Below are 18,850 nucleotides of genomic sequence, written 5' to 3' on the forward strand. Positions count from 1 at the left end.
GACGCCCGTGCCCCCCCGACACCGGGGTCTCCCCGAAATGGGGAGCCCCGGATCCTGGGTCCCCCCAGACCCCGGGGTCCCCCCAAGGGGGTGTCCCGTGTCCCCCCCTCACCCTGACCATCCTCATGACCTCCCCGATGTCCTGGGGGCGGCAGGGCCTGACCCTCCCCACATGGTCCCGGCGTCCCCTCCCCCCAGCTCCCGCCTTTATGGGGTACCGGGCCCCTCCCCCCGGAGCAGCCACCCGGAGCGGGCAAAGTCCCCCATGGGACGCCCCCACCCCCACCCCACCCCCGCGAGGCCCCGCCTGGGTGCTCCCCCGCCCCCCCGTGACGCGGGGCTGGTTCATCATCGCGCTTTTATTGGCAGCTTTTGGGCTCTGGGGGGGACCCCGGGGGCCCAGGGGTCCGGGGGGGGGCACGGGCATCTGGGGGACCCCGGGGTCCGGGACACCCCGCTTCGGGGGCCCAGGGGTCTGGGGGGACCCAGGCGCCTTGGGCTCCCCATTTTGGGGGGCCCAGGCATCTGGGGGGGACCCCGGGGTCCGGGACGCCCCATTTTGGGGGGGACCCCGGTGTCCAGGGGGGACCCAGGCATCTGGGGCTCCCCATTTCGGGGAGACCCCGGTGTCCGGGGGGGACCCCGGGGTCCGGGACGCCCCATTTTGGGGGGGACCCAGGGGTCGGGGGGCGGGGGTGTCCCAGGCATCCAGGACACCCCATTTCGGGGGGGGGGGGGGGGGAACCCCGGTGTCCGGGAGGGGACCCCGGTGCCCGGGGCTCCCCGTTTCGGGGGGCCCCCGGGGCGCTCAGGGGAAGGGGTGCGGGGGGGGCCGGTGCAGGGCGGCGTCCAGGCCGGTGCCCAGGGCGCAGCCGCCCGTCAGCGCCAGGAAGGCCCAGAGGAAGACTCTGTCCACGGCCAGCGCCACGACGCGCCACTCCTCCCGCAGCTGCGCCAGCCGCCGCGAGAGCGCTCGTGCCAGGGCTCGCACGGGGCTCGCACGGGGGTTGCACGAGGGCGGGGGCTCGCACGGGGCTCGTACGGGCTCGCGCGGGGGTCGCACGAGGGCGGGGGCTCGCACGGGGCTCGTACGGGCTCGCACGGGGGTCGCACGAGGGCGGGGGCTCGCACTGAGGCTCGTACGGGCTCGCGCGGGGGTCGCACGAGGGCGGGGGCTCGCACGGGCTCGTACGGGCTCGCACGGGGCTCGCGTGGGGGTTGCACGAGGGCAGGGGCTCGCACGGGGCTCGTACGGGCTCGCACGGGGCTCGCGTGGGGGTCGCACGAGGGCGGGGCTCGCACGGGCTCATACGGGCTCGCGCGGGGGTCGCACGAGGGCGGGGGCTCGCACGAGGCTCGTGCGGGCTCGCGCGGGGGTCGCACGAGGGCGGGGGCTCGCACGGGGCTCATACGGGCTCACACGGGGCTTGCGTGGGGGTTGCACGAGGGCGGGGGCTCGCACGGGGCTCATACAGGCTCGCACGGGGGTTGCACGAGGGCGGGGGCTCGCACGGGGCTCGTACGGGCTCGCACGGGGCTCGCGTGGGGGTTGCACGAGGGCGGGGGCTCGCACGGGGCTCGTACGGGTTCGCGCGGGGCTCGCACGAGGGCGGGGGCTCGCACGGGGCTTGGACAGGGCTCGCACGAGGGGAAGGCCTTGCACGGGGCTCGCACGAGGGCGGGGACTAGCACGGGGCTCGTCCGGGCCCGCGCGGGGCTTGTACAGGGCCCACACGGGCCTCGCACGGGGCTTGTATGGGTCTGCTGGACCTTGCACGGGGCTTGCACGGGGTTGTGTGGGGGTTGCGTGAGGACAGGGGCTCACACAGGGGTTGCACGAGGGGGGCCTTGCACGGGGGTAGGGGCTCGCACGGGGGTTGTATGGGGCTTGCACGGGGGTTGCACGAGGGGGGCCTTGCACGGGGGTAGGGGCTTGCACGGGGTTGTACGGGGCTCGCACGGGGCTCACACGAGGGCGGGGGCTCACACGGGGCTTGCACGAGGGCCATGGGGGGTGCACGAGGACCATGGGGCTTGCAGGGGACCACGAGGGTTGCACGAGGGTCGCACGGGGACGCTGCCGGGGTTGCACGAGGGTTGGGCGGGGACCACGGGGCTCACACGGGGGTCGCACGGGGGTTGCACAGGGGTCACACGGGGTCACACGGTCACACGAGCATCACACGAGGGCGCACGGGGGTCACACGGGGTCGCACCAGGGTCACACGGGGTCACATGGGGGTTGCACGGGGGTCACACGGGGGTTGCACTAGGGTCACACGGGGGTCACACGGGGGTCACACGGCGGTCGCACGGGGGTCACACGGGGCTTGCACGAGGGTCACATGGGGTCACACAGGGGTCACACGGGGGTTGCACTAGGGTCACACGGGGGTCGCACGGGGGTCGCACTAGGGTCACACGGGGGTCACACGGGGTCACACTAGGGTCACACGGGGGGCACACGGGGGTCGCACGGGGTCGCACGGTTGCACGAAGGTCACACAAAGGTCACACGAGGGTCACACGGGAGTCACACGAGGGTCACATGGGGGTCGCACTAGGGTCACACGGGGGTCGCACGGGGTTGCACGGTTGCACGAAGGTCACACAAAGGTCACACGAGGGTCACACGGGAGTCACACTAGGGTCACACGGGGGTCGCACGGGGTCGCACTGGGGTCGCACGGGGGTCGCACGGGGTCGCACGGGGTCGCACGGGGCCTCACCTCCTGGTGCTGCTGCTGCTCCCGCAGGCACCGGGCGATGAAGGCCACGGCCGCCGCCGCCGCTCGCAGCTCGGGGGGCAGGGGGGCCCAGGGGGGCCGGGGGGCGCGGGGGGCGCAGGGGGCGCCGGGCGGGGGCGCCGCAGGAAGTACTCGTCACCGCCGCGAGGGGGCGCCCCAGGGGCGGGGGGCCCGGGGGCTCGGCCGGGGGGCGGAGCCCCAGGAGGGGGGAGCCGCTGCAGGAGGAGCTGGGGGGGGGAGGGGGTGAGGGGGGCAGGTCCCTCCCCACCCCCTGCATGGGGAGGGAACCCCCTGGGGCGCCGGGCGTTCGGGGTGGGGGGGAGGGCCTGGGGAGCCGGGGGACGGACACCCAGGTGTCTGGCACCCATCGGGGGACCCAGCGTGTGGGGCGGGGGACCAAGGGGGACCCAGGTGTCTGGGGGGGACACCCAGGTGTCTGGCTCCCATCGAGGGGACCCCAACGTCTGGGGGGACCCAGGTGTCTGAGGGGACCCAGGCATTTGGGGGGACACCCAGGTGTCTGGCACCCATCGAGGGGACCCAGGTGTCCGGGGGGGTCAGCCGGGCATATGGGCACCCATCGAGGGGACCCAGGTGTCCCTGACAGGGGGACCCAGGCATCCAGGGAGGGGACCAGGGGTCCCAGGCATTTGGGGGGGGACACCCAGGTGTCTGGGCACCCGCCGAGGGACCCAGGTGTGTGGGGGGGCACCAAGGGGGACCCAGGCATTTGGGGGGGACACCCGGGCACCTGAGCACCCATCAGGGGGACCCAGGTGTCTGGGGGGCACCAAGGGGGACCCAGGCATTTGGGGGGACACCCAGGCACCTGAGCACCCATCAGGGGGACCCAGGTGTCTGGGGGGGGCACCAAGGGGGACCCAGGCATTTGGGGGGACACCCAGGCACCTGAGCACCCATCAGGGGGACCCAGGTGTCTGGGGGGCACCAAGGGGACCCAGGCATTTGGGGGGGACACCCGGGCACCTGAGCACCCATCGGGGGGACCCAGGTGTCTGGGGGGGCACCAAGGGGGACCCAGGCATTTGGGGGGACACCCGGGCACCTGAGCACCCATCGGGGGACCCAGGTGTCTGGGGGGGGCACCAAGGGGGACCCAGGCATTTGGGGGGGGACACCCGGGCACCTGAGCACCCATCGGGGGGACCCAGGTGTCTGGGGGGGCACCAAGGGGGACCCAGGCATTTGGGGGGGGACACCCGGGCACCTGAGCACCCATCAGGGGGACCCAGGTGTCTGGGGGGGCACCAAGGGGGACCCAGGCATTTGGGGGGGGACACCCGGGCACCTGAGCACCCATCGGGGGACCCAGGTGTCCAGGGAGGGGGACCAAGGGGGACCCAGGCATTTGGGGGGGGACACCCGGGCACCTGAGCACCCATCGGGGGACCCAGGTGTCTGGGGGGGGCACCAAGGGGGACCCAGGCATTTGGGGGGGACACCCGGGCACCTGAGCACCCATCAGGGGGACCCAGGTGTCTGGGGGGCACCAAGGGGGACCCAGGCATTTGGGGGGGACACCCGGGCACCTGAGCACCCATCAGGGGGACCCAGGTGTCTGGGGGGGGCACCAAGGGGGACCCAGGCATTTGGGGGGACACCCGGGCACCTGAGCACCCATCGGGGGACCCAGGTGTCTGGGGGGGGCACCAAGGGGGACCCAGGCATTTGGGGGGGGACACCCGGGCACCTGAGCACCCATCAGGGGGACCCAGGTGTCTGTGGGGGGCACCAAGGCGGACCCAGGCATTTGGGGGGGACACCCGGGCACCTGAGCACCCATCGGGGGACCCAGGTGTCTGGGGGGGGCACCAAGGGGGACCCAGGCATTTGGGGGGGGACACCCGGGCACCTGAGCACCCATCAGGGGGACCCAGGTGTCTGGGGGGCACCAAGGGGGACCCAGGCATTTGGGGGGACACCCAGGCACCTGAGCACCCATCGGGGGACCCAGGTGTCTGGGGGGGGGCACCAAGGGGACCCAGGCATTTGGGGGGGGACACCCGGGCACCTGAGCACCCATCGGGGGGACCCAGGTGTCCAGGGAGGGGGACCAAGGGGGACCCAGGCATTTGGGGGGGGGACACCCGGGCACCTGAGCACCCATCAGGGGGACCCAGGTGTCTGGGGGGGGCACCAAGGGGGACCCAGGCATTTGGGGGGGACACCCGGGCACCTGAGCACCCATCAGGGGGACCCAGGTGTCTGGGGGGGGCACCAAGGGGGACCCAGGCATTTGGGGGGGACACCCGGGCACCTGAGCACCCATCAGGGGACCCAGGTGTCTGGGGGCACCAAGGGGGACCCAGGCATTTGGGGGGGGGACACCCGGGCACCTGAGCGCCCACCGAGGGGACCCGGGCGTCCCTGACGGGGGGGGACCCGGGCGTGCGGGGCGGGGGGGAGGACACGCGGGGGGACCCGGGCGTGGGGGGCTCACCCTGCGGGCGCAGGGGGGCATGGCGTGGGTGGCGGGGGAGCGGTGGTGCAGGTTGAGGACGCCGACGCTGAGGATGACGCAGAGCGTGAGCAGCACCAGGGTCCCCGTCAGGTAGCGCCCGATGAGCGGCACGGCCAGCGAGGTGGCCGGCACCTTGTCCGCCAGCAGCAGCAGGAACACGGTCAGCGTCAGCAGCGCGAACAGCGACAGCGTCATCTTCTCGCCTGCGCCGGCACCGCAGCCTCGCACGAGGCCCTCGTGCGAATGGCCCGGGTACCCCCGTGCAGCCCCCCCGCCAACGCCCCGTGCGAACGCCCCCAGACGAGGCCCGTGCAACCTCCTGCAAACGCCCCGTGCGAACGCCCCCGCGCGAGCCCCGTGCAAACCCCCGTGCAAAATCCTTGTGCAAACCCTCGTGTAAAACCCTCATGCAAATGTCCCAGGTATCCCTGTGCAAACCCTTGTGCAAACGCCCCAGGTGTCCCCGTGCAGCCCCCTGCAAACGCCCCGTGCGAATGTCCCCGCGCGAGCCCCGTGCAAACCCCCGTGCAAAATCCTTGTGCAAACCCTTGTGCAAATGCCCCGGGTATCCCCGTGCCAATCCCTCGCGCAGGGATCCTTGCTCCAGGTGTCCCCGTGCAGCCCCCTGCAAACGCCCCGTGCGAACGCCCCCGCGCGAGCCCCGTGCAAAATCCTTGTGCAAACCCTCGTGTAAAACCCTCACGCAAATGTCCCAGGTATCCCTGTGCAAACCCTTGTGCAAACCCTTGTGCAAACGCCCCAGGTGTCCCCGTGCAACCTCCTGCAAACGCCCAGTGCGAACGCCCCCGCGCGAGCCCCGTGCAAACCCCCGTGCAAAATCCTTGTGCAAACCCTCGTGTAAAACCCTCATGCAAATGTCCCAGGTATCCCTGTGCAAACCCTTGTGCAAATGCCCCAGGTGTCCCCGTGCAACCTCCTGCAAACGCCCCGTGCGAACGCCCCCGCGCGAGCCCCGTGCAAACCCCCGTGCAAAATCCTTGTGCAAACCCTCGTGCAAATGCCCCGGGTATCCCCGTGCCAATCCCTCGCGCAGGGATCCTTGCTCCAGGTGTCCCCGTGCAGCCCCCTGCAAACGCCCCGTGCGAACGCCCCCGCGCGAGCCCCGTGCAAAATCCTTGTGCAAACCCTCGTGTAAAACCCTCATGCAAATGCCCCAGGTATCCCTGTGCAAACCCTTGTGCAAACCCTTGTGCAAACGCCCCAGGTGTCCCCGTGCAACCTCCTGCAAACGCCCCGTGCGAACGCCCCTGCGCGAGCCCCGTGCAAACCCCCGTGCAAAATCCTTGTGCAAACCCTCGTGTAAAACCCTCACGCAAATGTCCCAGGTGTCCCCGTGCAAATCCCTCGAGCAAACACCCCGTGAAAACGCCCCCCATGCAAACCCTTGTGCAAACGCTCCAGGTGTCCCCGTGCAGCCCCCTGCAAACGCCCCGTGCGAACGTCCCCGCACGAGCCCCGTGCAAACCCCCATGCAAAATCCTTGTGCAAACCCTCGTGTAAAACCCTCACGCAAATGCCCCAGGTATCCCTGTGCAAAACCTCGTGCAAATGCCCCAGGTGTCCCCGTGCAACCTCCTGTGCAAAGCCCCTGTGCAAATCCCTTGTGCGAAACACCTCTGCAAAGCCCTCGTGCAAATGCCACAGATATCCCCGTGCAAATGCCCCAGGTTTTCGTGCAAATCCCCTCCGTGACCCCCACCCCCCTTGTGCACCCCCTTGTGCAAACCCCGTACGATCCCCGTGCAAATCCCCCGTGCAAGCCCCATCTCCACCCTGCAAACACCGATTCCTCGTGCAACCTCTCCCCCGTCGTGCAAGCCCCCGTGCGAGCCCCCGTGTGCCGCACCGGCGTCGGGGGGCAGGTAGAAGACGCCGACGGCCAGCAGCGTGATGAGCACGCAGGGCACGAGGACGTTCACGATGTAGAAGAGCGGCTTCCGGCGGATCACCAGGTAGAAGGTGACGTCCTCGTGCGAGGGGCTGGCGTGGTGGCGGCCGGAGCGGTGGCACAGCTCCCACTGCCCGTTCTCTGCGCGGCACCGCCTTGCACGAGGGCTCGTGCGAAGCCCCGTGCAATCCCCTGGCCTTGTGCGAAGCCCCGTGCAAACCCCGTCCTCGTGCGAAGCCCCGTGCAAACTCCCGGTCTTGTGCGAGGCCCCATGGGACCCCCCCCATCCTCGTGCAAAGCCCCTGTGTAACACCACCACCCTCGTGCAAAGCCCCCGTGCACCCCCCCATCCCCGTGCGAAGCCCCACGGGACCCCCCCATCCCCGTGCGAAGCCCCACGGGACCCCCCCATCCCCGCGCAAAGACCTGTGGGACCCCCACCCTCGTGCAAAGCCCCCGTGCACCCCCCATCCCCGTGCAAAGACCTGTGGGACCCCCACCCTCGTGCAAAGCCCCCTGCACCCTCCCATCCTCGTGCAAAGCCCCCTGCACCCCCCATCCCCGTGCAAAGCCCCATGGGACCCCCAGCCTCGTGCGAAGCCCCTGCACCCCCATCCTCGTGCAAAGCCCCCGTGCACCCCCCCATCCCCGTGCAAAGCCCCATGGGACCCCCAGCCTCGTGCGAAGCCCCCTGCACCCCCCATCCTCGTGCAAAGCCCCCTGCACGCCCCCATCCCCGTGCGAAGCCCCACGGGACCCCCATCCCCATGCGAAGCCCCGTGCACCCCCCGTGCGAAGCCCCCTCACCCTGGAAGTCGGCCGGCAGCATGGCCTGGGCCCCCCCCGCCCCCGGGGCCCCCAGGCCCCCAGGCGCAGCCCCAGCTCCTCGGGGCCGTAGGAGCCCGAGCGGAAGACGAGGGAGCAGTTCTGCCAGTCGAAGGGGAAGTGCGAGACCTGGGGGGCGAGGGGGGGTCACCGGCCCCCCAAAACACCCCCGACCCCCCTGCATCCCCCAATCCCCCCGAAACCCCCTGCCCATCCCAAACCCCCAAGACCCCCACCCCCTGCATCCCCTCCAAACCCTCCCGGACCCCCCACCCCCCCTCAGCTCCCCCAAATCCCCCGGACCCCCCTCTCAGCGCCCCCCCGCCCAGCCCCCAAGGACCCCCAGCCCCCAGGGACTGCCCCCAGCCCCCAAACCCCCGGAGCCCCCAAAGCCCCCAACCCCCCCACCCCCTGCATCGCCCCCAACCCCCCCCAGCCCCCCAAATCCCCCGGACCCCCTCAGCGCCCCTCCCCAGCCCCCCAAGGACCCCCAGCCCCCCAGGGACTGCCCCCAGACCCCTCACCCCCCCCAGGCACTCCCAGCCCCCAGGGCCCCCGGCCCCCCTCACCCGGATGGGGCAGCGGCTGCGGTACAGGGCCGGCGGCCGCCAGCGCACGGAGCCGTCGGGGGCGACGACGGCCGGGACCCCAGGGACACCCCGAACTCCCCGTCGTTACTGGGGGGGCACAGAGCCTCGGCACCCCCAAAGCCCCCAGGGACCCCCAACCCCCGAGATCCCCAAAACCTCCCCCATCCCCCAAAGCCCCAGGGACCCCCAACCCCCCGGGGGTCCCCAAAGCCCCTCTGTACCCCCCAAACACCCCTGGGCCCCCAACCCCTCCAGGCCCCCTAAACCTTCTCCCCCCGCCCGGATCCACCCCTCAACCCCCTCAGAGCCCCCCGGGAGTCCCCACACCCCCATCCCCCCTCAAGCCCCCGGACCCCCCAAACTTTACCTCCCCCTCCCCACCCCTCCAGAGCCCCCCAAACCCCACCAGCCCCCCCCCGGACCCTCCAGGGACCCCAAATCTCCCACTGGGCCCCCAGAGCCCCCCCCGAGCCCCCCCCCCCCAGGACCCCTCCCGAGCCCCCCCCCCCCAGGACCCCTCCCGAGCCCCCTCCCCCGCCCCAAGTCCCCAGGACCCTCCAGGGACCCCAACGCCCCCACTGGATCCCCCAAAGCTCCCCCAGGACCCCCAGGACCCCCACCCCAGGACCCCCCACCCCGGGACCCCCCCCACTGACTTGTTCTCCAGCCCCAGGTCGGGCACCCAGAGGTGCTGGGCCGGCACCCGCAGCACCCCCAGCCCCCCGTGAGCGCGGGGGTCCCACTGCAGCCGGGGGTCCCGCCAGCTCTGGGGGAGGGGCTGTGAGTGGGGCCCCCCGAACGCCCCTGGGTCCTTCCCAGCACCCCCAATGCTCCTGGCCCCCTGGAGCCCCCCAAGCCCCCCTCCAGCTCCCTGGGACCCCCATGGCCGCCTGGAGCCCCAACCCCCTTGGGCCCCCAAGCCCCCCGGGACCCCCCTCCTGAGCCCCCGTACCAGGTCGAGGTAGACCTTGGTCGTCAGCTCCTCGTGCTTCTCATCCTGGGGGCGCACGGGGGGCCATGGGCGACCCCTCCCAGGGGGACCCCCGTACCCCCTCATGGCCCCCCAGGACCCCCATGTCCCCATAGGCCCCCCATGACCCCCCGCCCCCAGCGCCTCCCCAGCACCCCCACATGACCCCCACACCCCCCTTGCCGCCGTAGGGCCCCAGCCCCCAATGGGACCCCCAGCCCCCCATGGCCCCCCAATGCCCCCCAGGACCCCCCGTGCCCCCATAAGATGCCCCCAGCCCCCAACAGGACTCCCCAGGACCCCCAGCCCCCCATGACCCCCAATGCCCCCTATAGGACCCCCCACCCCCCATACATCCCCCATGACCCCATAGAACGCCCCCAGCCCCCCAATGCCCCCCCAGCCCCCCCCCATACTCCCCAAGACCCCCAGGACCCTCCCAGCCCCCAGGACCCCCCATAGGACCCCCTAGCCCCCAGTAGGACTCCCCACGCCCCCCGCCCCCCAGGACCCCACCCCCCATAGGACCCCCCAGCCCCCCAGTAGGACTCCTCCCGCCCCCCCCGCCCCCCAGGACCCCACCCCCCATAGGACCCCCCAGCCCCCAGTAGGACTCCCCCGCCCCCAGGACCCCCACCCCCCATAGGACCCCCCAGCCCCCAGTAGGACTCCCCACGCCCCCCGCCCCCAGGACCCCCACCCCCCATAGGACCCCCAGCCCCCAGTAGGACTCCTCCCGCCCCCCCGGCCCCCCAGGACCCCACCCCCCATAGGACCCCCAGCCCCCAGTAGGACTCCCCACGCCCCCCACGCCCCCCAGGACCCCCACCCCCATAGGACCCCCCAGCCCCCCAGTAGGACTCCTCCCGCCCCCCGGCCCCCCAGGACCCCACCCCCCATAGGACCCCCCAGCCCCCAGTAGGACTCCCCACGCCCCCCAGGACCCCACCCCCCATAGGACCCCCCAGCCCCCCAGTAGCACTCCCCACGCCCCCCGCCCCCCAGGACCCCCACCCCCCCATAGGACCCCCAGCCCCCCAGTAGGACTCCCCACGCCCCCCCAGGACTCCCCACCCCCCATAGGACCCCCAGCCCCCAGTAGGACTCCCCCGCCCCCCAGGACCCCACCCCCCATAGGACCCCCAGCCCCCAGTAGCACTCCCCACGCCCCCCCGCCCCCAGGACCCCCACCCCCCATAGGACCCCCCAGCCCCCAGTAGGACTCCCCACGCCCCCCGCCCCCCAGGACCCCCACCCCCCATAGGACCCCCAGCCCCCCAGTAGGACTCCCCACGCCCCCCGCCCCCCAGGACCCCCACCCCCCATAGGACCCCCAGCCCCCCAGTAGGACTCCCCCACGCCCCCCAGGACCCCCACCCCCCATAGGACCCCCCAGCCCCCAGTAGGACTCCCCACGCCCCCCGCCCCCCAGGACCCTCCCAGCCCCCCAGGACCCCCCCATAGGACCCCCTAGCCCCCAGTAGGACTCCCCAGGACCCCCAGCCCCCCATGACCCCCCAATGCCCCCTATAGGATGCCCCCACCCCCCACCCCCCATAGGACCCCCCAGCCCCCAGTAGGACTCCCCACGCCCCCAGGACCCCCACCCCCCATAGGACCCCCCAGCCCCCAGCAGGACTCCTCCCGCCCCCCCGGCCCCCGGCCCCCCGTACCAGGCTGACGAGCTGCGCCAGCTCCAGCCCCACCCGCACCAGGACGCGGCCCCGGGCCCCGCCGGCCGCACCCGGGCCGGTACCGGAGCAGCAGCGCCCGCAGCAGCCGCTCTCCGGGGGGGCCCCGAAGGGGCCCCGCTGCTGCTGCGGCCGGAGCCCCCGCGTCACCCACGGGCACCGGGACCCGGCGGGGGGGGGACCCAGGGGTGGGGGGTCCCGGGGGACCCATGGGGGAGACCCACGGGGGAGGGGGGAACCCGCGGGAGGGGGCCCAGGGTGGGGGGCCAGGGGCGACCCACGGGGGGTCCGGGAATTCGGGGGACCCAAGGGTGAGGGGTGTCTCGGGGGGACCCACGGGGGAGACCCAGGGGTGGGGGGTCCCAGGGGACCAACGTGGGGGTGGAGGACACGCGCGGGGGGCAACCCACGGGGGGGGAAACCCACAGGAGGGGGTTCCCAGGGGTGGGGGGACCCAAGGGTGGGGGGTCCCGGGAGGACCCACGGGAGGGGACCCGGGCGCTCGGGGTGGGGGTGGGGGTCACACAGGGGTGACCCGGGGTGCGGGTGGGGGCGTCACCCGTGGGGGTCCCGGGGGTCGGGGTCGTACCGGGGCGATGCCGAGGGCGCAGAGGAGGAGGAGGGCGGCGGGGGGCTCCGTGGGGCGCCATGGCGGCCCCGGCGGGGGAGGGGACAGCTGGGGGAGGGGCGCCGCCACCTGCTCCGGATGTGGGGAGGGGCGAGGGCAGGACAGCCCCCCCCCCAATTTGGAGCCTCCCGGCACCGCCCCCGTCCCCCAGAACTGCCCCATCCCCCCGGACCCCGGAACTGCCCCCGCCCCCAGAACTGCCCCCCAGCCCCACAAATGCCCCCCAGACCCCTATATCTGCCCTCCTGCCCCACGAGTGCCCCCAGATCCCCGTATCTGCCCCCCATATCTGCTCTCCCTGCCCCCAAGACCCCCATATCTGCCCCCCAGCCCCACCAGTGCCCCCGACCCCCATATCTGCCCCCAGCCCCACAAGTGTCCCCCAGATCCCCATATCTGCCCTCCAGCCCCACAAGTGCCCCCCAGCCCCCATATCTGCCCCTCAGCCTCACAAGTGCCCCCCGACCCCCATATCTGCCCCCCAGGTGCCCCCCAGATCCCCGTATCTGCCCCCCAGCCCCACAAGTGTCCCCCAGATCCCCATATCTGCCCCCAGCCCCACAAGTGCCCCCCAGCCCCCCATATCTGCCCCTCAGCCTCACAAGTGCCTCCCCGACCCCCATATCTGCCCCCCAGGTGCCCCCCAGATCCCCATATCTGCCCCCCAGCCCCACAAGTGCCTCCCCAGATCCCCCTATCTGCCCCCCAGCCCCACAAGTGCCCCTCCAGACCCCCATATCTGCTCTGACCCCCATATCTGCCCCCAGCCCCACAAGTGCCTCCCCACACCCCTATATCTGCCCCCAGCCCCACAGGTGCCCCCCAGACCCCCATATCTGCCCCCGGCCCCCAAGTGCCCCCCCCATTTCTGCCCCCCAAGCGCTGCTCTAGTACAAACTGGTGGTTTATTGAGGGGGCGGGGCCCGGCCCGCAGGGGCAGGGCTACGGCCACGAGGGAGGCTGTCAATCATGCAGGGGGTGTGGCCACGACAGGGGGCAGGGCCTTGTGCTGTTGGTGTGAGGGGCGGGGCTTGCACAGTGTCGGGGTCGTAGAAAAGGCCGCGGGAGGGGCAGGGCCAGCCGAGGGGCGGGGCCTCTGGGGCAGGGCCAGCCGAGGGGCGGGGCTTGTGAGGCGCATGGGGGCTCGTGCCCCACGTGCCCGGTGGGGGAAGGGGCAGGGCCCCCCGGGGTGTCAGTGCAGGGGGCCGGGGGGGGCGCAGAGGTCACAGGTCAGAAGTCACAGGTTCGGGGTCGAAAGACACAGGTCGGGGTCAGAGGTCAGTGTCGTGGGGGCTCCCCCTCCCCGGCTACGTGGCTTCGGGGGGCCCCGGGGCTCCTCCACCTCGTGCAGGGACGGCTCCCGGTACAGGGCCACTGGGGGGCTCGGGTGAGGCCCCGCGCCCGGGACCCCCAGTGCAAGGGACCCCCCCCTTGTGCAACGCCCCTCCTCGTGCAATTCCCCCCCCGGCGAAGGTTCCCCGTGCGCCCCACATCCCCTTGCGCCCCACATCCCCTGCATGCGCCCCACATGGCCCGTGTGCCCCCACATCCCCCCGTGCACCCCACACCCCCGTGTGCGCCCCACATCCCCCTGCACCCCCGTGCCCCCACACCCTGTGCACGTCCCGTGCCCCGCGTGTCCCTGTGCCCCATGGGAGCCCCACATCCCCTGCACCCCTACGCCCTGTGTCCCCCCATGTCCCCCGTGTCCCCCCGTGTCCCCCCATATCCCCCTGTGTCCTCCCCATATCCCCCATATCCCTCCATGCCCCCATGTCCCCCCGTGTCACCCCCATATCCCCCATATCCCCCTGTGTCCCCCTCCATGTCCCCCTGTGTCCCCCTCCATGTCCCCCATATCCCCCGTGTCCCCCATGTCCCCCTCCATGCCCTCCGTGTCCCCCCCATATCCCCCCATATCCCCCTGTGTCCCCCCTGTGTCCCCTCCATGCCCTCCCGTGTCCCCCCCATATCCCCCATATCCCCCTGTGTCCCCCCATGTCCCCCTCCATGTCCCCCTGTGTCCCCCTCCATGCCCCCCGTGTCCCCCCATATCCCCCATATCCCCCCGTGTCCCCCATGTCCCCTCCATGTCCCCCTGTGTCCCCCTCCATGCCCCCCGTGTCCCCCCATATCCCCCATATCCCCCCCGTGTCCCCCATGTCCCCCTGTGTCCCCCATGTCCCCCTCCATGTCCCCCTGTGTCCCCCCCATATCCCCCCGTGTCCCCCATGTCCCCCTCCATGCCCCCCATGTCCCCCTCCATGTCCCCCATATCCCCCCGTGTCCCCCATGTCCCCCTCCATGCCCCCCATATCCCCCATGTCCCCCCATGTCCCCCCCCATATCCCCCCATATCCCCCCATGTCCCCCCATGTCCCCCTCCATGCCCCCCATATCCCCCATGTCCCCCATGTCCCCCTCCATGCCCCCCATATCCCCCCACGTCCCCCTGCCCCCTCACCCTCCAGCAGCTGGGGCAGGAAGTGCGCGGCCGCCTTGTCCTTGCGCACGCGGTGCCCGGCCATGGGGCGGCCATGGCGGTCCAGGCCCAGGTACCAGGCGCGGCCCGAGCGGCGCTGGCGGTACAGGGCCGAGGCGTAGAGCACGTGGTAGTTCTCGAAGACGCACTCCTTGAACCGGCACTCGGCCGTGAAGTGAACCTGGGGGGCCGACGCCTGGGTCCCGCGGGGCGGGGGCCCCGTGCCTGGGTCCCCTCGGGGCGGGTGGGGGTCCCAATGCCTGCGCCCCTCGGGGTGGGGTCCCGACGCCTGGGTCTCCTCGGGGTGGGGGTCCCGCATGCCTGGGTCCCCTCGGGGTGGGGGTCCCGATGCCTGGGTCCCCTTGGGGTGGGGGTCCCAATGCCTGGGTCCCCTCGGGGTGGGGGTCCCGATGCCTGCGCCCCTTGGGGTGGGGGTCCCAATGCCTGGGTCCCCTCGGGGTGGGGTCCCGATGCCTGCACCCCCTCGCGGTGGGGGTCCCAATGCCTGCGCCCCCTCGGGGTGGGGGTCCCGCATTCCTGGGTCCCCTCGGGGTGGGGTCCCGATGCCTGGGTCCCCTCGGGGTGGGGTCCCGCATTCCTGGGTCCCCTCGGGGTGGGGTCCCAATGCCTGGGTCCCTCGGGGTGGGGTCCCGCATTCCTGGGTCCCTCGGGGTGGGGTCCCGATGCCTGGGTCCCCTTGGGGTGGGCATCCCAAATGCCTGGGTCTCCTCGGGGTGGGGTCCCGCATTCCTGGGTCCCCTCGGGGTGGGGGTCCCGATGCCTGGGTCCCCTCGGGGCGGGTGGGGGTCCCAATGCCTGCGCCCCCTCGGGGTGGGGGTCCCGACGCCTGGGTCTCCTCGGGGTGGGGTCCCAAATGCCTGCGCCCCCTCGGGGTGGGGGTCCCGATGCCTGGGTCCCTCGGGGTGGGGTCCCGCATTCCTGGGTCCCCTCAGGGTGGGGGTCCCGATGCCTGGGTCCCCTCGGGGTGGGGGTCCCGATGCCTGCACCCCCTCGCAGTGGGGGTCCCGATGCCTGGGTCCCTCGGGGTGGGCATCCCAAATGCCTGGGTCTCCTCGGGGTGGGGGTCCCAATGCCTGTGCCCCCTCGGGGTGGGGGTCCCGCATTCCTGGGTCCCCTCGGGACGGGGGTCCCAAATTCCTGCATCTCTCCAGGATGGGGGTCCCAGATGCCTGGGTCCCACAGGGACAGGGAGGGGGGGCCCGAACACCTGGGCCCCCTCGGGATGGGGGTCCCGGACGCCTGCATCCCTGTAGGACGGGGGTCCCAATGCCTGGGTCCCCGTGGGATGGGAGTCCCGGATGCCTGGGTCCCCTTGGGGTGGGGGTCCCGGACGCCTGGGTCCCATGGGGGGTGTGGGTCTCAGGGGGTGTGGATCCCCGGGGGGGGTTGTGGGTCCCCGGGGGGATGTGGGTCCCTGGGGGGATTGTGGGTCCCCGGGGGATGTGGGTCCCGCGCGCCGTGGGTCGCTACTCACGGAGGCGTAGACGAGGCCGGCCCCGTTCATGGCCACGTAGCGCCCGGCCCGGGCCCCCTGGATGGCCACGACCCGCAGCCCCACGGGGATCAGGTTGAACAGCGCTGGGGGGCGGGGGGGGGCTGCCATGGCCGGGCGCCGGGGTCCGCCCCACCCCCCCCAGTGCCGCCCAGTGCCCTCACTGCCCTCCAGGCACCCCCCAGGACCCCCGTGCCCCCCGCCACCACCCAGTGCCCCCATCTACCTTCCCAGTGCCCCCAGCACCTCCCAGTTCCCTCCCAGCACCTTCCCAGTGCCCCCCAGTGCCCGCCCCTACGCTCCCAGGAGCCCCCAGCACCTTGCAGTTCCCTCCCAGTACCCCCCAGTGCCCCCTTACCACCCTCCCGGTACCCCCAGCAGCCCCCAGTGCCTCCCAGTGCTCCCCATCGCCCTCCCAGTACCCCCCAGTGCCCCCATTGCCTCCCAGTGCCCCCAGTGCCGTCCCAGTACCCCCTACCACCCTCCCAGTGCCCCCAGCACCCCCAGTGCCCCCCAAGCCCCCTCCTCGCAGCCCCAGTACCCCCAGACCCCGCCTCCCCGTACCCCGCCCCGCAGACCCCGCCCCCTCGGGCCCCACCCCCTCTGGCCCCGCCCCCGCTCACTGCCCGGCCCCGCCTCCTCGCGCGTGCCGTCCAGGCGCCCGTCGGGGCCCATGTGCAGGAAGTGCCCGTGGCCGCAGCGCAGCTTCGCCACCGCCCCCCGCAGCTGCGGCTCTGGGGGGGTCAGGGACCCCGGGGACCCCCGACCCCCACACCCCCTCCACCCCCAGCAGCCCCTTTCCCCATCCCCCGGACCCCCGGCCCAAGACCCCCCCCCAGCACCCTCCCCCCCAGCAGCCCCCTTCCCCATCCCCCACCCCTCCCCACCCCCAGCAGCCCCCTTCCCCATTCCCCACCCCCAGCACCCCCTACCCCCCAGAACCCCCCGCCTCCAGGCCTCCCCTCCACCCCCCAGGGCCCCCCAACCCCTCCAGAACCCCCTACCCCCTCCACCCCCAGCACCCCCTTCCCCACCCCCCGGCCCCCTCACCCGGGGCTTCTCCCAGGGGCGCCGGCGCCGGCCGCAGCCCCGGACTTTGGCGACGAGGCCGCGGAGCTGCTGCTGGCAGAGGGAGGGGGCGGGGGCGCCGGGGCGCGGGGGGCCCGGAGGGCGGGGGGCGCGTCGCGCCCCCCGCCGCTGCCGGATGAGGGAGCTGGCGAGCGCCGCCATGGCCCGGCCCGGGGGCCCACGAGGGGTCACGGGGGCGTGGGGGTGACGGGTGCCACGCGTGGGGGGGCGCGGGGTCTCGCACGAGGAAGTGGGCTCTCCCACGAGGGTCACGTGCCTCGCACGAGGATGGGGGTGGGTGGAGGTCACGCGCCTCGCCCGGGGTCGCTCCCTGCCCCCGCCCCGCCCCCCGGGCCGATCGCAGCGGGGAGGAGGAGGAGGAGGAGGAGGAGGAGGAGAGGGGGTGGGGTGCCCGGGCGCCGGGGTCCCGCCGAGAGGGGAGGGGCAGGGCTGCCCGCGCGGGGTCCCGGCAGGAGGGGGTGGGGTGCCCGCACGGCCGGGTCCCGCCGAGTGGGGGGCGCGGGGGAGGGCGCGGGCGGCCCCACGCGCACGCGCGGGAGCGGCGCAGGCGCGCGCACGCCGTGGGGGTGGGGGATGCCCGCGGCTCCGCCCTCCCCCACCCCCACCCCCACCCCCACCCCGGGGCTGTCCCAGTATCGCCCCGGTGCAATCCCCGTTTGCTCCCAGTATCGCCCCGGTGCATCCCCAGTTTGCTCCCCGTATAGCCCCGGTGCACCCCCAGTGCAATCCCCGTTTGCTCCCAGTAAAGCCCCGCCGCACCCCCAGTATAGCTCCGGTGCATCCCAGTTTGCTCCCAGTATAGCTCCGCTGCATCCCCAGTTTGCTCCCAGTATCGCCCCACTGCATCCCCAGCGCAATCCCAGTTTGCTCCCAGTATAGCCCTGGTGCATCCTCGGTTTGCTCCCAGTATAGCTCCAGTGTATCCCCAGTACCCCAGTATAGCCCCGCTGCATCCCAGTTTGCCCAGTTTGCTCCCAGTATCGCCCCGCTGCATCCCCAGTATCGCCCCGCTGCATCCCAGTTTGCCCAGTTTACTCCCAGTATAGTCCCAGCGCATCCCCAGTATCGCCCCGCTGCATCCCAGTTTGCCCAGTTTGCTCCCAGTATCGCCCCGCTGCATCCCCAGTATAGCCCCGGTGCATCCCAGTTTGCTCCCAGTATAGCTCTGCTGCATCCCCAGTTTGCTCCCAGTATCGCCCCACTGCATCCCCAGCGCAATCCCAGTTTGCTCCCAGTATAGCCCTGGTGCATCCTCGGTTTGCTCCCAGTATAGCTCCAGTGTATCCCCAGTACCCCAGTATAGCCCCGCTGCATCCCAGTTTGCCCAGTTTGCTCCCAGTATCGCCCCGCTGCATCCCCAGTATCGCCCCGCTGCATCCCAGTTTGCCCAGTTTACTCCCAGTATAGTCCCAGTGCATCCCCAGTATCGCCCCGCTGCATCCCAGTTTGCCCAGTTTGCTCCCAGTATCGCCCCGCTGCATCCCCAGTATCGCCCCGGCGCATCCCAGTTTGCCCAGTTTGCTCCCAGTATCGCCCCGCTGCATCCCCAATATCGCCCCGGCGCATCCCAGTTTGCCCAGTTTACTCCCAGTATAGTCCCAGCGCATCCCCAGTATCGCCCCGCTGCATCCCAGTTTGCCCAGTTTGCTCCCAGTATCGCCCCGCTGCATCCCCAGTATCGCCCCGGCGCATCCCAGTTTGCCCAGTTTGCTCCCAGTATCGCCCCAGCGCACCCCCGGTGCCCCGGGCCCCCCCCCGCCACTCTGTGACTGCGCCGCTCGTGTCCGCCGGGGGGCGCCAAAGGGCGCGACGCAGCCAATGGCAGCGCGGCGGTACCCAGGGGGCGGGGAGAACATCCCCGTTCCCATGGCGACCCCGTCGCTGGTGCGAGCGCCCCCTCGCGGCGGCGGCAGGACGCGGCGCC

At 72.7% G+C, this 18,850-nt stretch overlaps 2 protein-coding genes across 2 annotated transcripts; both read right to left on the bottom strand.

The window, feature by feature from the left end:
* Nucleotides 1–743: 743 nt before the first annotated feature.
* Nucleotides 744–12,004, bottom strand: CHRNB1 (cholinergic receptor nicotinic beta 1 subunit). Its single transcript, XM_072848592.1, is given in 13 exon segments — nucleotides 744–949; nucleotides 2,730–2,819; nucleotides 2,903–2,974; nucleotides 5,209–5,432; nucleotides 7,097–7,279; nucleotides 7,946–7,996; nucleotides 8,041–8,092; nucleotides 8,533–8,612; nucleotides 8,615–8,640; nucleotides 9,210–9,319; nucleotides 9,506–9,550; nucleotides 11,197–11,340; nucleotides 11,804–12,004. Coding segments are annotated over 13 exon segments (1,419 nt in total). The 3' UTR covers nucleotides 744–808.
* A 1,075-nt stretch (nucleotides 12,005–13,079) lies between these two features.
* On the bottom strand, nucleotides 13,080–16,578 carry FGF11 (fibroblast growth factor 11). Its single transcript, XM_072848593.1, has 4 exons — nucleotides 16,461–16,578; nucleotides 15,820–15,923; nucleotides 14,307–14,505; nucleotides 13,080–13,216 (listed from the first exon to the last, which is right to left on the bottom strand). The coding sequence occupies exons 1-4, from the start codon at nucleotides 16,510–16,512 to the stop codon at nucleotides 13,080–13,082; spliced, it is 492 nt and encodes a 163-aa protein (XP_072704694.1). The 5' UTR covers nucleotides 16,513–16,578.
* Between the last annotated feature and the right edge of the window lie 2,272 nt (nucleotides 16,579–18,850).

The sequence above is a fragment of the Ciconia boyciana genome, chromosome 32 (assembly GCF_034638445.1).
Source record: "Ciconia boyciana chromosome 32, ASM3463844v1, whole genome shotgun sequence".
NCBI lineage: Eukaryota > Metazoa > Chordata > Aves > Ciconiiformes > Ciconiidae > Ciconia > Ciconia boyciana.

Coding starts and splice junctions, on each gene's coding strand:
- FGF11 (XM_072848593.1), bottom strand. CDS start 16,512: ATGGGCCCCGACGGGCGCCTGGACGGCACGCGCGAGGAGGCGGGGCCG. Junction 14,506..15,819: donor CCGGCCTCGTCTACGCCTCC/GTGAGTAGCGAC, acceptor TCGGCCCCCCAG/GTTCACTTCACGGCCGAGTG. Junction 13,217..14,306: donor CCTGCCCCAGCTGCTGGAGG/GTGAGGGGGCAG, acceptor CGAGCCCCCCAG/TGGCCCTGTACCGGGAGCCG.